This window comes from Elephantulus edwardii, unplaced genomic scaffold (genome assembly GCF_000299155.1).
Source record: "Elephantulus edwardii isolate Elephantulus edwardi_28Jun2011 unplaced genomic scaffold, EleEdw1.0 scaffold00131, whole genome shotgun sequence".
Lineage (NCBI taxonomy): Eukaryota > Metazoa > Chordata > Mammalia > Macroscelidea > Macroscelididae > Elephantulus > Elephantulus edwardii.
The window spans coordinates 4,137,549-4,153,802 of NW_006399881.1; the positions used below are offsets into that span (position 1 = coordinate 4,137,549).

At 36.6% G+C, this 16,254-nt stretch overlaps 1 protein-coding gene across 1 annotated transcript in view; it reads right to left on the reverse strand.

Moving 5' to 3' along the window:
* Positions 1-16,254, reverse strand: part of KIAA1210 (KIAA1210 ortholog) — a 72,807-nt gene that overhangs the window by 34,228 nt on the left and 22,325 nt on the right. Inside the window, exon 3 of the mRNA XM_006893818.1 lies at positions 6,421-6,547. Coding sequence (XP_006893880.1) covers positions 6,421-6,547 — 127 coding nt within the window. The remainder of the gene's footprint in view (positions 1-6,420; positions 6,548-16,254) is intronic.

A 16,254-nucleotide genomic window follows, 5' to 3' on the forward strand; every position in this document is an offset into this window, starting at 1 on the left:
TTGGTTTTCTGACTCCAACTCTTTGCACATGTCATTGTTATCTTTTACTTTGTCATCCCATGCTGCCTTTTGAAATCTTCTGTTCGGCTCTTTAGTATCTTGAACTCTTCCTTTTGCTTTGGCTTCTCTGTGCTCCAGTGCAATCTTCAGAGTTTCTTCTGACATCCAATTTGGTCCTTTCTTCCTCTTACGTCTTTGTAATGAACGTTTTCACTCTTCTTGGATGATACCCTTGATCTTCTCCCACAACTCATCTGGTTCATTCATGTTCAAGGCCTCAAACCTGTTCTTGAGATGGTTCTGAAATTCAAGTGGGATAGACTCAAAGTTACATTTTGGTTCTCATGGATTCGGTTTCATTTTCCTCCGCTTCAGCTTGCATATGGGTAGTTGGTGGTCTGTTCCACAATCAGCTCCAGGCCTAGTTTTCACAGCAGATATTGAGCTCCTCAGCGGTTCCTTCCACAGATGTAATCGATCTGATGCCTACGCATACCATCAGGTGAGATCCATGTGTATAACCTGCATTTATGTCTCTTAAAAATGTGTTTGCAATGAATAAGTCATTGATTGTGCAAAATTCAATCATTCTATCTCCAGCTCCATTTCTGTCTTCAAGTCCATGTTTTCCGACTACTGATTCTTCTTCTCTGTTCCCAACTTTTGCATACCAGTCACCCATTATTATCAATGCACCTTGATTGCATGTTCGACCGATCTCTGACTATAAAAGTTGGTAGAATTCTTCTATTTCCTCTTCTTTGGCTCTGGTTTTTGTTGCATATATCTGAATGATAGTGGTATTCACTGGACTTCCTTGTATGTGTAGGGATATTATCCTGTCACTCATAATATTGTACTTCAAGACAGATCTAGAAATCGCTTTTCTAACTATGCAATCCCATTTTTCCTCACCTTTTCATCTCTGAAGTAGTATATCATATGATCATCTGATTCAAAATGCCCCATGCCAGTCCATCTCATCTCACCAATGCCTCATATGTCAATATTTATGCATCACTGTAGAAAAACACAACTGCTTTTTGTATGTTGTTCTAGTATTCTGCTACTTTGCTGATTGGTCAACTATGTCCAGTAGTTGTTTTGCTGTCTTTAGGGTTTTCTAAGTATACTATCATATTATCTATATAGAGAGAAAATTTTACCTCCTCTTTACCAATTTGGATACCTCTTATTTCCTTCTCTTGTCTTATTTCTATTGGTAAGACTTCCAATACAATATTGAATAGGAGAGGTGAGAGTGGACATCCTTGCCTAGTTCCTGTTCCCAAAGGGTTGTTGTTGTTAAGTGCTGTGGAGTCATAGACAACTCATAGCAACTCAATGAATGAAATACCTGAACACTTGTATAAGTTTTATTGTTTCCCCGAGTTCATAGAGTTTCCTGACGCAAGCTATTTCAGAAGTGGATGCCACTCCTGCTTCCAAGCTTGTTTAATTGGGGAGCTCCACCAAACACTGTCCACCATGGGTAACCATTATCACATTTGATACATCAGTGTCACAGTGTTGAGCAACACAGCAACCACAAGATTACCTCTGTATAGCAAATAGACACACCAGTGCTATACCACTTAGAAGAATGTTTTACCAAAAACAATTAAAACTTAATCTTATCTGTTCTCCCTTATAGTTTAATCTTTGTTTCTCCCTCTGCTTTCAGAATTCTCTCCTTATCTTTGGTACTGGAAAATTTGACTATGATACGCCTTGGTGTTTTTCTTTTGGTGTCTATTCTATATGGTGTTCTCTCAGCTTCTTGAATATATATCCTCTCATTCTTCATTAGTCCTGAGAAGTTTTCTTCTAGTAATTCTTCCACAATTTGTGTGTGTGTGTGTGTGTGTGTGTGTGTGTGTGTGCCTTTATTTGCTTCTTCCTGTTCTGGGATTCCAACAATGCACAAATTCTTTCTCTTGATGGTGTCCCACATTATTCTTAGGTTTTCTTCTCTTTCCTTCCTTTTTTATTCTGCTCTTTGCTCTAGCAGCTCAGTGGTGACAATTCTTTTATTTCACTGGTTCTGTGTTCCATCTCTTCTACTCTGTTCATATTTCCCTTTATCATATGATAGCATCTAAAACAGTACACATCATATTTTGGATCATGGTTTCTTGTTTTTCCAAAGGTCTAATGCCTCATTTGTTTTATCTGCATTGTTTTGGATTTTTTTTTAAGCTCCTCCTGGTTTTTGCTTGCAGTGTCCTTTAATTCTTCAAGTTTGTCTTTCACCCATTGAAAAGATTCAATCATTGCTCTTTTAAATTCTGTGTCAGAAAGTTCCATCAGACTTTTTGGCTTCAGGAAATTCATTGATACTGTGTTATTTGGGGGGGGGGTGATATCTTGCTTTGCGCTTGTGTAGGAAATGAGGTAGTCTGCTTCTTTTGTGACATTGCTGTTGTAGTTTTTCATGCCTGAGGTGATAGGCGGTTCTTGATCTGATGTCACTGCTCCAGAAGAAGTTTGAGCAGGTGTGCACACATAGATGCATGTAAGATGGGCACATGCATGGATGCACATAGGGTCGGTGCTAGCACAAACGCATGAGAGGGCTGGGGGGGGGATATGCATGCAGACCCATGCAGCCAGGGTTTGGGGGGGACTTGAATGGAAAACCAGGAAGCCTTAATTTTCCCTTCAAGAACTGGGTCTGTCACCCCAGTCGTGCTCCAGCAATTTCACTCCCTCCTGCTTAAAGTGAAGAGGTCCCACAATTGGTCCAGCAATCAACAGTGGTCTCTCCCCTAAGTATCTCACTCAAATTCCCACTGTCCTACTGGCTCCTAGTGGCTGGGTCTTACTGCGACTCACTGCTCCCTGCCAAGGCACACTGCTCCACGCTGAGGCACACTGCTCCACGCTGAGGCTCACTGATCCCCGCTGAGGCTTCCAAACTAATTATTGTAATAATATTTCTCACTCAAATTCCATCTGTCCTTGGCTTGCTCTCTGCGCTTGGCTCGCTCTCTGAGTTTGGCTCCACAGTTCATCTTTTGATTTCCTGGCTGCTAGTACCAAGAGTTTTTATTGTGGAGCCAACCAAGGTGAAGCTATTAACAATCTCAACCTCTTCATTGTCTATCACGATGCTGCCAATTGACCCAGTGATGAGAATCTTTGTTTTCTTGATGTTGAGCTTCAATTCATATTGAAGACTGCAGTCCTTGACCTTCTGCACCAAATGCTTCAGTTCCTCCTCAGTTTCAGCAAGCAAGGTTGTGTCATCTCCATAATGAGGCTGCTTATGAGTCTTCCTCCAGTCCTAATGCTACATTCCTTCTTGTAGAGCCCAACCTCCCAGATTATCTGTTCCACATATAGACTGAACATGTATAAAGATAGGATGTACCCCTGTCATACACCTTTCCTGATTTTGAACCATGCAGTGTTTCCTTGCTCTGTTCTAAGGACTGCTTCCTGGTCCAAGTATGGGCCTCATGTAAGCACAATCAGGTATTCTGGGTTTCCCATTCTTCTCAGAGTTAGCCACAGTTTGTTGTGATCCACACAGTGAAATGCCTTTGTATAGTCAATGAAACATAGATAGATATTCCTCTGGAACTCTCTGCTTTCAGCCAAGATCCATATAACATTAACTGTAATATCCCTAATACCACAGCCTCTTCTAAACCCAGCCTGCACACCTGGCAGTTCTCTGTTGGTGTGCTATTCCAATCATTTTTGGATAATTTTCATCAGGATCTTGTTTGCATGTAACAGTAATGATATTGTTCAATAATTTCTGCACTCTATAGGGTCATTTTTTTAACAGCTTCCCAAATCCAATGGAAGGTCAGCTATGAGTCAATTCTGGCTCAAGGGCAGTGAGTGAGGTTAGTCCTTTGGTTCAATTGTTTCAGTACTTCTTTGCTTTTCTATCTTTGTTCCAGAGAGAGGGAAATCAATTATTGGTATTTCCTGTTGCTGCTGTTGATGACTGATGATGATGTATACCATCAAGTTGGAATCTACCCATGGCTGACCCTCCAGCAGGATTTCAGAAGCAGTAAATGACATGGGATGAGGTTGCCCATCTTTTTCCTGTGAAGTGTTGTTGTTATGTGCCATTAAGTCAACTGACTTATAGTGACCTTGTGAACAATGGCTCTGAACCTTGTTCTATCCTGGGACAACATCACTGTCTCAGATACACCTGACCCCATTGCCACAGGCAGTGTGTCAATCCATCTCATCTAGTGTCTTCCTTTTCTGTGCTGACTCTCCATCCTTCTTCCAAGCTTCATGTCCTTCTCCAACAACTGGTTCTTCCTGACGCCATGCCCAATAGGTGTCATTAAATTGACTATGAGTCATAGCAATGCTTTGAATAGATCTAAACCTTGCCCTATCCTGACCATTGTCATGATGTCTGTCTCGTTCAAGCCCATTTTGGTAGTCACTGTATCAAGTAATTTTGTTGAAGATCTTCCTCTCTTTTGCTGACTCTCTACCTTTCCAAGCTTGGTGTCTCTCTCCAAAGACTTCTCCCTACTGAAAATATACCCAAAGTGAATGAGATATAGTCTCACTTTCCTTGCCTCTAAGGAATGTTTTAGTTTCATTTCCTTCAAGATAGATTTGTTTGTTCTTTTGGAAGTCCATGGCATTATCAATACTCTTTGACAACACAACAATGTAGTGGCATCAGTTCTTTATCTTTTGTCCTTATGTATGGTCCAATTTTCAGATGCATAAGAAGCAATTGAAAGAATCATGGCCTGGATCAAGTGTACCTTAATATTTAAACTAACACCCTTCATCTTTAGAATTTTGGAGAGGTCTTTGACAGCATATTTCCTCAATGCAACACATCTTTTGGTTTCTTGACTGCTCTTCCATGGATGTTGATTGTGGACTCAAGTAAAAAGGAAATGGTTGACAACTTCAATCTTTTCTCCATCTTTCATGATATGTATTTGTCCAGTGGTGATGATGTTTGTTTCCTTGATGCTGAGATATAACTTATATTGAAGGCTGTAGTTATTACTTTCTGTAGTAAGTGCTTCAAGTCTGCTTCACTTTCTGCAAACAAGATTGTGAGTCTTCCTCTATCTCTGATGCCACATTACTCTTCATAATGTCCAGCTTCTCTAATGATTTACTCAGAACACAGATTGAATAGGTATGGAGAAAGGGCACAATATTGACATACACCTTTGATTTTAAACCATGCCATGATTCCTTGTTCTGTTCAAACAACTGCTTGTTGGTCTAGGTATAGGTTTCCCATAAGTACAGTCACGTTTGGGGGATTCTTAGTCTTTTAAACATAATCCATGTTTTGTTATGGTCTATACAGTAAAATGCTTTTGCATAATTAAAAAAAAAACACAAGTAACCATTTGTTTGTTGTTTTCTTTCTGGTATTCTCTGCTTTCAGCCATGACATCAGCAATTATATCACTCTTCTCACCACTCTTATTTTCTGGCAGTTCCCACTTGTATTGTCGCTGCCATGTTTTGATATAATCTTCAGCAAGATTTTACTTGTTTGTGATATTAATGATATTGTTTGATATACTTGTTATTACTGTTGTCATTAGGTGCTATCAAGTCAAATATGACTCTTAACAACCCGATAAACAATATATAAAACCTTGTTTTAATAGGGTTTGAATCCACACTGAGGCAAGGAAGACTCAGAGAGGCTGGTTAAGAAACTAGCCTGGGCACACAACCATTATGTAGCACAACAAGAACTCAAGAACAGATTTATCTGACCCAGTTACTGATGCTCTGAACAATTTTACTTTATTCTTTCAGAATCTAATCACTTATTGAGACAAACCTCTAAACACAATTTCAGACAACATTCCAGACAAATGACTAAGACCAATCCCAAGCAAGGGTTCTAGAAACATGAACTTTCTGTGGAAGACAGAAAACAGATTGGTAGTAGAGATGACTATACCTTAATAGTGGAATGTAATAGCCCGAATAGCTATTCTTGGGATGTGATAAGAAAAGTGAATAGTGATAATACTGGCCAACACTCATTATTGAGTATGTCTTGTGCACCATGCACTAAGCACAAGACACACACACACACACACACACACACTTGTGTTGTTGATTTCTGTTGAGTTGAGCACAACTCATAGCAACCCTATAAACAAAAGACCTGAAGCCTTTCTATAACTATAATTGTTTTTCAAAGTTCATAGACTTTCCAAAGGCGTGTTGTTTAGATGCCACTCCTACTTCCAATATGTGTGTGTATGTGTGTGTACACACACACACACACACACTCCCTCATTCAATACTTTGATCAACATCATGAGGTAGAATTAGTTGAGAAACAGGGCTAGGTTCTTCCCTCTTTCTTTTGGTAGAGTGAGAGGAGAGAATAATTAAGAATATAAAGCAATTAAGCACCAATGCTTGCATTGCTATTACCTGCTGAGATCCACTTCTCTGGCTATCTGGAGAGGAGCTCGTTTTACTTGATGATTTTTCAGATTCAGGCTCCAAATGGAAGATACTTTCACGGGATGTGGTTTTAGTCCGTTTAGTATCCTTGGGCCTAGATAAGAAGGAAAGATCTTTTAAAATGCAGATCAAAGATCATAGGAATCAAACATATACACACATGTGTATTATAGCCTCGCATAGATACCTCAGAGGAAGGACAGGAATGCACATGTGCTGATATAGAAAAATGTCTATGAAATTAAAGTGAAAATAAGAAAAGGTATAGTATTTTCCCATTTAACATATATACAAATATCACAAATATAAATGCTCATGTTCATAGACAAAAAGTCTAAAAGGATATGCACCAAATTATTAGTGTATACCTTTAAGAAGTGTCATTGAGAACAGGATGGAGGTTTAACTTCTACTCATAAACTTCTGTACAACTTTGATATTTTTAATGTAATGAGCACATATATTTTTTATCTAACAACTTTTTCAAGATATAACTCATATACCACATAATCCACATATTTAAAGTGTAAAATTCAATGGTGGTAAACCAGAGAAATGGAAGGGAAAACGCCAATCCTTTCTATTATTATAGTGAGAGTTACAAGGACCTTTTATATGCCAGTTTATTTCTGATGTTTTCATTTTTATTTGATTTAAAATACCAGCTGCTGAAACACCTTATCTACCATGTCTCTTCCTCTTTCACACAGGTTCTATTGATACATCTGTCCAGCTTTTAAGATTTACCCTCCAAGCTTGCTAAAGTCAAGTGGAAACACATTGTAATTGAGAATAGAGCCAGGTTAATGACAATTATCTGCTACAATAAAGCAGGAGAAAGTTAGAAATAAATAAAAGGCCACAAGCACAAAAGACTCCTTTGGATAAATGGGAATAGATTTTACTTTTTAAAAATTTAGCTACATTATCTTGTAAACACATCACAATAATTTTTAAAAAGCCACAGACTTATAGATGCAAATATTCTCAACAAATACTGGTCAATCAAATCCATATATATGTAAAATATATATTTTTTTCAAGTAGGATTTAACATCCAAATGCAACATTAGCTTAACATACAAACATTATTATGCCATGTCAATGAATAAACAATTTAAAATACAAGATCATTTTGATAGATGCAGAAAAACATTTCTAAAAATATTTATTTTATATTGGTTTGCATACAAAGTTTATGTACACTGTTTCAAACTAGTCTTCATTCACATTGTGTTTCATACAATCATCCTCTTTCATTATGTTTTATAAAATTAACCACTATTGAACAATGTCTACTATTACCATGTCTTTTCAGATACCCATGAGATCTCAGAAAAAACATTTTATGGTAAATAAAACAGACTAAAAATAGAAGATAACTTCTCACCGTACTACAGCAGGTGATGCTTTTCTTCCAAGATCAGAAGCAACACTTGGATGTTGTTGAGTCACCACACTTCTGGTCTGTATTATTCCACTGGGTATTCTAGCCAGAGACAGCAGTAGTAGCATCAAAAGGTATTCATATTGAAGAGGAAGAAGTAAAACGGTTTCAATTTGAATATGCTAAAAATCATTTCACTAGAAAACCCTCAAGAATACTTGTGCACGTGCGTTCATGCGCTCTCTCTCTCTCTCTCTCTCTCTTACACACACATACACACACACAGAGAGACAGAGAGAGAGAGAGAGAACTAAAAAAAATTAATAAAATATCAGGATAGAAAATTAACATTTAATATCAGTTGTATACCAGCAGTAAATAATGACAAAAAGGAAATTAAGAAAACAATTCCATTTACAACACAACAAATACTTAATAAATTTAGCAAAAGAAGTATGAAACATACACTCAGAAATCTTTTTAAAAAACTAAAAACTTAAAGAAGATCTAAATAAATGGAAAGACATCCCATGTTCATGGATTGGGAGACTAAACATTATAAAAATGGAATTACTCCACAAATTGAGCTGCAGTTTAATCCAATCTCTATTGGAATTTCATCTTATTCTCCTCTCTTCCAATAAATAGACAAGGTAGGTGACCATAAACTTAATAGGAAAAAGCAAGGGACCAAAGCAGACAAAATAATCTTTAAAAGAAGAACAAAGTTTTAGGACTCATATATTTTAATGTCAAAACATACTGGAAAAAAACAATTAATGAAGTCAGGGTAGTAATATAAGAATAGACATAAACCAAAGGAATAGTTAAAGTTATTAAAATAAACCTATATATCTGTGTTTAATTGATTTTTGTTATTGAAAGTAATGCCAATGCTATTCAGTGAGGGAAAGAATAATCTCATCAGTCAATAAATTGTGCTGAGATAGTTATATTTCTACATATAAAAAGATAAAGTTGTACTTTTATCACACACTGTATAAAAATTAGGAAGCTCTGGTGGCCTAGTGGTAAGAAACTGCACTGCAATTCCAAATGCACACAGTTTGCATTCACCAGCTGCTCCACAGAAGTATGGACAATCTCCTCCCATAAAATTTACTGTCTCTAAAAACTCACTGGAGGATAAGCAATGGGTTGATTCCAGCTCAACAGTACACAGCAACAATACATAAAAATTAACTCAGTGGACAAAATACATAAACAAAAACTACAAAACCCTTAGAAGAAAATATAGGCATACATTTTAGGGATTTGCTTCTGCAAATCATTAATTTTTTAAATTTTATTTTATATTAGTTTGCTTACAAAGTTCATATACATTGTACTTCATACTATATACTTCATTTACATTGTGTTTCATACAATCATTCCTATTAATGAGATTTTATAAAATTCATCATCATTGAACTATGCTCACCATTATCCTGTCTCTCCAGATCCCCACCAGATCTTTCCTATTTCTTTCACCCCCTCTCCTCAAACTCATCAAATTGTGCGACTGTATGACTTCCCTCCTGCCCATCCTCATCCTTCTGCTCCTCCTCTCTCCCCCTTGGATCCTCAAATATATTTTTACTAGTTCTTAGAACAACAGTTCTTTTTCTATGCAAAGAATTCTTAAATACGATACCTAAAGCACAAGAAATGAAAGAAAAAGAGATAAATTAGACGTCATTAAAGTAAAATTTTTGTTTGCATCAAAGGTCAGTATAAAGAAAATGTTTATTTGCTTTCTCAAAAAGTTAAAAATTGAAATACCATTTGACCCAGAAATTTCACTGTTGGAAATATACCCTAAAGAAACCAGAGCTGTGACTTAAACAGATGTATGAACAGCCATTTTTATTGCTACATTATTCAACAGCAAAGAGATGGAAGCAATCCAAGTGCCCGTCAACAAATGAATGGATAGAAAACTATGGTACACTCCCACAATGGAAAATTATGCAGCATTGTAAGACACTGAACTTGTAAAATATTACACAACATGGGGGAGCCTGGAGGATATTAGGCTGAGTGAAATATCTCAATAACAAAAGAACAAATACTGCATAACACTGTTGTTATAAAATAGGACAGATGGGGACAGGAGTTAGGGAGGGAATGGAAAAAGAGTGGATATATAATGAATACCGCATTGGAACAGATGAAGGGAAGAACTGCTCAAAAGGAACATATGATTAGGCATTATACATATAAAAACAATCTGGAAGACAGGGTGCACTGTGGAGTAGGCTGGGAGAGGAGGGTAGAAAATGTGCAACTGTGAATCTAAAAAAAATTGAAGTGTAATAAAAAATGTAAATTTTTTTTTAAAAGAAAATGTTCATTGCTGCATTATTTGCAATAGCCAAAGGGCAGAAACAAATTATGTGTTCATCAACAGTTAAACAGATAAATAAGACATGATATGGCCATATCATGGAATATTACTCAATCATAAAGAGAAATGAAGCCCTGATTACCTACAACATATATAAACCTTGAAAATATTATGCTGAAAGAATTAAGTCAATAAGAAGAGGCAAATATTATATAATCTAATTTATATAAAAGATCTAGAATAAGCAAATGAATGGAGACAAAAGCCATTAGTGATTGGGGGAGAGTGCAAAGGTGGGAGTTATTTTTAGGAAACATTTAGTTTCTCTTTATAGTGATGGGAAATTTAGTGACATAATAAGAATAACATAATCGTTATCATTAAATTGTATATGTTGAATTGACAAGTGTTGTATATACTTTAAAACAATCAAAAGTGTAATGAAAACCTACAGAATGGGAGAAAATAGTTTAAAATACTAAAACTACTAATAACGATGTGTTGTTGTTGTTGATTGCCTTCGAGTTAAACACAACTCATAGCGACCCTATGAACAAAAGGCCTGAAGCCTTTCTATAACTATCAACATTTCTCCAAGTTCATAGAGTTTCCAGAGGCATGTTGTTTAGGAAGTGGATGCCACTCCCACTTCCAATCTAAAAGATCAAGTGTTTCCATTTAACTCTACGAAAATCGAGGAACATGTAAGTCATACAGCATTGTCTGCATACACTTATCAGTATCCAGAATATAGAAATTACTCTTGTAACTCAATTGTGAAAGATACATAACCCAATTAGAATTTGAAAAGTACATAAATAGATATTTCCACAAAGAAAGTACATAATAAGCAATGTTGTTGTTGATTGCCTTCAAGTCAAGCATGACTCATAGCAACCCTATGAACAAAAGGCCTGAAGCCCCTCTACAACTACTGACATTTATCAAAGTTCATAGAGTTTCCAGAGGTAAGTTGTTTAGGAAGTGGATGCCACTCCTGCTTCCAAAATAAGCCAATAAGCATATGAAAAGATACCAAACATTATTAGTCAGCATAGTAATGTAAATCAAACTAGAATTGGGAAAGGTTTCAGGTAAAATGGCAGACTAGACTGACACCATCTCAGACTCTTTTCAATGCAGAGACCAGAAAACAAAGATAATAGACAGGGATGATAATTCTGAAACTCTGAGTTTATAAGGAAAACATAAATAAGTGGTTCAAACATTGACTGAAAAGCAGATGGAACAAAGGAATTAGCAACAATAAAAGAGTGCATCTAAGAAAAGAGGGGATAAATAATGTGTACTGCATTGAAACACATGAGGGAGAGAACTGTTTAAAATGAATAAAAGATTAGGGATTTGGTTTTTTGGTGTTTTTTCACGACAAGATTACAGAAAATGAAATGCATAGTAAATTCGACTGTGGACTTGGGAGGGGGTTTGTATAACAATGAAATAATTTTTTTCTTTTCAAAGAGAAAAACGAACTGGGGGAGGGATGGGCAGGGAGGAAAATGTGCAACAATAAGTGAATGGGGGAAATTAAATCAAAAGAATATGCTATAAAAATATATATGGTGCATTAAAATATCATTAATAAAATAAAAATACTTTTTTCCTTCTTAAAAAAAAGAGTACAGCAAAATGACAGAATTTTTTAAAAATCCACAATTGGCAGTATCTTGATAGATGTAGAAGAGATTGCAGTTGTTAACAATTTCTGCTTTCTTAGTTCCACAATAAACACTCTTGGCACCAACATCCAGAAGATCAAAAGATAAATTGCATTAAGAAAATTTGCAGTCAGGGACCTCTCCAGAGTGCTAAAAAACAACAGTGTCAGTCTAGATAGAGTATAAGGTGCACCTGATCCAGGCCATGGTCTTCCCAATTACATGCTATGCATGAAAGAGTGGGATAATGACAAAGGATGATAGAAGAAGAATCAATGTCTTTGAGCTATGGGGCTAGAGAAGAGTATTGAACATACTATGGACTGCCAAAAGAACAAGTCTATCTTGGAGAGGGTGAAACCAGGAAGCTCCTTGGAGGCAAATATTTTGAAGCTCCATCTCACATACTTTGGGCATGTGGTCAGAAGGGACTAGTCCTTGGAGAAGGACATCATGCTTGAAATATTGGAGGGGCAGCTCAAGAGAAGACACCAGGTGAGCTGGATGGACATAATAACTGAGGTAATTGGGATAGGTATGTTAGAAACAGAGAGATTGGCTCAGGATAGGACAGGATTCAGAGCTGCTGTGCATAAAGGCACTAGGAGTCACAGGCAACTTGATGGCACATAACAACAACAATTGACAATTACCCTGACTGTGGCTGCATTCAATGCACCAGTCAAGAGAAAGAGTATCCAAATGAATAAAAATATATGATCCATCAATACAGTTCCTACAGGAGACACAACCTAGACACACAGACAAAGATAGACTAAAAACCAAAGGGTGGGAAAATATATAAAGAAAATAACAATTTTTTAAAAGTAGGAGTGGCAATATTAATTTTTGGTAAAATAGACTTCGAGACAAAAACCAGCATATGAGACAAGGAAGGGTATTGTATAAGGATCAATGGATGGGGAGAAATCAGGAGAACAGAAGTTAGTGGACAGAAGGCAGGGTGAAGGAATAGGAAAAATTCAATGAGGACTTGAAGACTGGATGATAATAGGCATAGATCAATAGTAATTAATTACATAAAATTCAAGTTGGGCATGTTGCAAGGAGGAACCAATCCTTGGACAGGGACATCATGCTTGGAAGAGTGGAGGGACAGTGCAAGAAAGGAAGACCCTGGATGAGATGGATTGACTCAGTGAATGGGGCAATGAGTATAGGTGTGTCAGAGACAATAAGATTGGCACAGGATAGAGCAGGGTTCAAAGCTGTTGTGCATAGGGTCACTATGAGTCGCGGGTCACTTGGTGGCACATAACAACAACATATTGAATTTTATATAATAAATTTGTATAAAACACAATGTACATGAATGAAACAAAGTTAGAGATCATATAAACTAAAATGTACATGTAGGAAACACAATGTTTATGCATGATTGCATGCAAACACATAAAAATATGCTTAAAATGTTTACCTGAACAAGAAGATATAGCTACAATTAATGTCTACACAGTCAATGACAGAGCAGCAAGATATACAAACAAAACTTCAACAGATTTTAAGAGATAAGTAGACAACTCCACAACTCTCACAAATAGTAAGAGAACGTAATACATTACTTTAGATAAGGGAGAATGACTGGAATGAAACTAAAAAAAAGATGCAGAAGAATTAAATAATGTAATTAACCAATTAATCTCATAGAAATATATTGAACAGTTTAAGTTAAGGAATAACACAATATACATTCTTCTCCTGTAAACATGCAACATTATCCAGAAAACCCATGTTAGGCCACAAAGAAAGTTTAAGTAAATTTAAAATTATTGAAATAGAATAAAGTATCTTCTCAGACCACAAAGTTATGAAATTAGAAATCAATTACATGAAACTGTGGGGGCTAAAATACATGCAAACTAACACCTTGCTTAAAAATTATTGGAGAGAGCTCTGGTGGCCTAGTGGCAAGAAGCTGCTCTACAATCCTGAAGGCATGTGGTTCGAATCCAACTGATGCTCTGCTGTAGAAGGATCCTGTGCCAGTTGGATCCGATTCAATGGTACACAACAAGAAAAAAAAATTATTGGGTAAAAGAAGGAAAAAGGAATTAAAAATTTCTTGAAGCCAATAGAAATGAAAATACGACATGTAAAAAACTTTGGGACACGGCAAAAGCAAGACTCAGAGGTCAATTTATAGCAGTAGGCACACACATTATCATCCACTATGATCAAGTGAGGTTCATACCAGGTATAAAAGGGTGGTTAACCATTATAACAACAATCACTATAATCGACTGAATCAATAAAACCAAGAGAAATAACCATATATTCATTTCAATTCCTTCAGAGAAGACATTTGGCAAAATTTAGTATCTTTTCCTGATAAAAATGCTCAACAAAATAGGAATAGAAGGGAAATTCTTCAACATAATTAATTAAAAGCATATGTACAAAACCAACAGCCAACATTACTCTCAATGGAGAAATGTAGTGCATTTCTCTTATAAATGGGAACCAGAGATGTTTGCCCTTCATCACTGCTATTATTCAATACTATACTGGATGTCCTAGCCAGGTCAACAAAGCAAGGGAAATAAAAGGCATCCGAATTGGCAAGGAAAGAATAAAACTATCTGTTTTTGCAGTTTATATGATAGAAAATCCCAAAGACTCAGTAAGAAAATTTTTGCATCTACTTACTCAATTCCATCAACTGGCAGAATACAAGATAAATGTACAAATATCAGTTTTCTTTCCCTATAGCAACGAAACTCTGAGAAGGAAATAAGGAAAATACTGCCATTTACAATAACCACCTTAAAGATGAAATATTTAGAAGTAGATCTAACCAGAGATACAAAATACAGAAAACTATGAAAATGATAATACAAGAAACCCAAAGAGACCTACGTAAATGGGAAAATGCCATATATTCTTTAATCAAGAGACTTTTCAGTGTGAAAATGGCCATATTATTAAAAGCAATCTACAAATATAATGCAATCCCTATCTATGAACTTTGATAAATGTTGATAGTTATAGAAAGGCTTCAGGCCTTTTGTTCATAGGGTCGCTATGAGTCATGTTCATCTCAAAGGCAATCAACAACAATCTAGATAGTGTCATCATTTTCCAAAGATATGGAGAAAGTAATCACCAACTTCATATGGAAAGGGAAATATCTCTGGATAGAGAAAGAAATACTGAAGAAGAAAAAGTAAGAGGTCTTATACTTTTTTATCTCAAATCCTACTACACAGCCATCATAATCAAAATAGCATAGTACTGATACAATGGCAGGTACCTTGACCAATGAAATAGAACAGAAACCTCAGAAGTAAAACTTCCCATATATAGACAATTGACATTTGATGAAAAGATGAAATCCATTAAATGGGGGAAAGAGTCTCTAACAAATGTTGCTAGCAAAACAGGATGTATATTTGCAGAAAATTGAAATAAGGTCCATACTTTACACCATACATAAAAACAAGCTCAAGATGAATCAACGAACTTGGCATAAAACCTAAAACCTTATAAAGAGCAATAAAAAATTGGGCCAACCTAGGAAAGTCTAATCTATGGCTTTAAGTAGATTTTCAAATGCACAAACAACAAGGGATAAACTAGATGACTGGAACTTCCTGAAAATTAAATACCTATATTCAATAATAGAATACTCGTGGACGGTGGGAGTGGACTTGAATTGGGACACACCCCTGCAGCTCTGACCCACAACCCCCATCTTCAGGTATCGCATCACTCCCCCCAACCCAGCTCACGACCCCTGCCAGCTCTGAACTTTGGGACTGGCCAAGGTGCCGTGCACAGATGCAGTGGATGGTGGGAGTGGACTTGAATTGGGACACACCCCTGAAGCTCTGACCCACGACCCCCATCTTCAGGTATCGCATCGCTCCCCCTGACCCAGCTCGCGACCCCCCCTCCCCCGCCAGCTCTGAACTTTGGGGCCTTCGGCCTTCAGGCCAGGACTTAAAGAAAAGGGGGGGAAACCAACAAAAACAAAAAAAAAACACACAAAAGAAAAAAAAACATAGACCAAATTTATAGCATTTTTCAACATCACTTGAAAAAGTTGTCCAATATTGAAGATTTCGTTTCTTTAGACTACAAACTGTTATTTGGCCCTACCACATCGGTCCCATCAACCTAAGCAAAAGGAAGGTACTGGACATCTTTATAGAGAAGTAGTGACATCAAACCAAGAACCAACTAACATCTTAGTTTTCAACAACTCTTCCACTTCAATGTCTCGAAAGAAGCAGGGTACCTCACTCACCACGAAAGCCCAAAACAAGATATCTCCCCCAAAAAATGACACAGTAGCAATAGATTTCATGAAGCCAGAAAGTTTGATGGAACTTTCTGATGCAGAATTTAGAAAAAAAGATGATTGAATG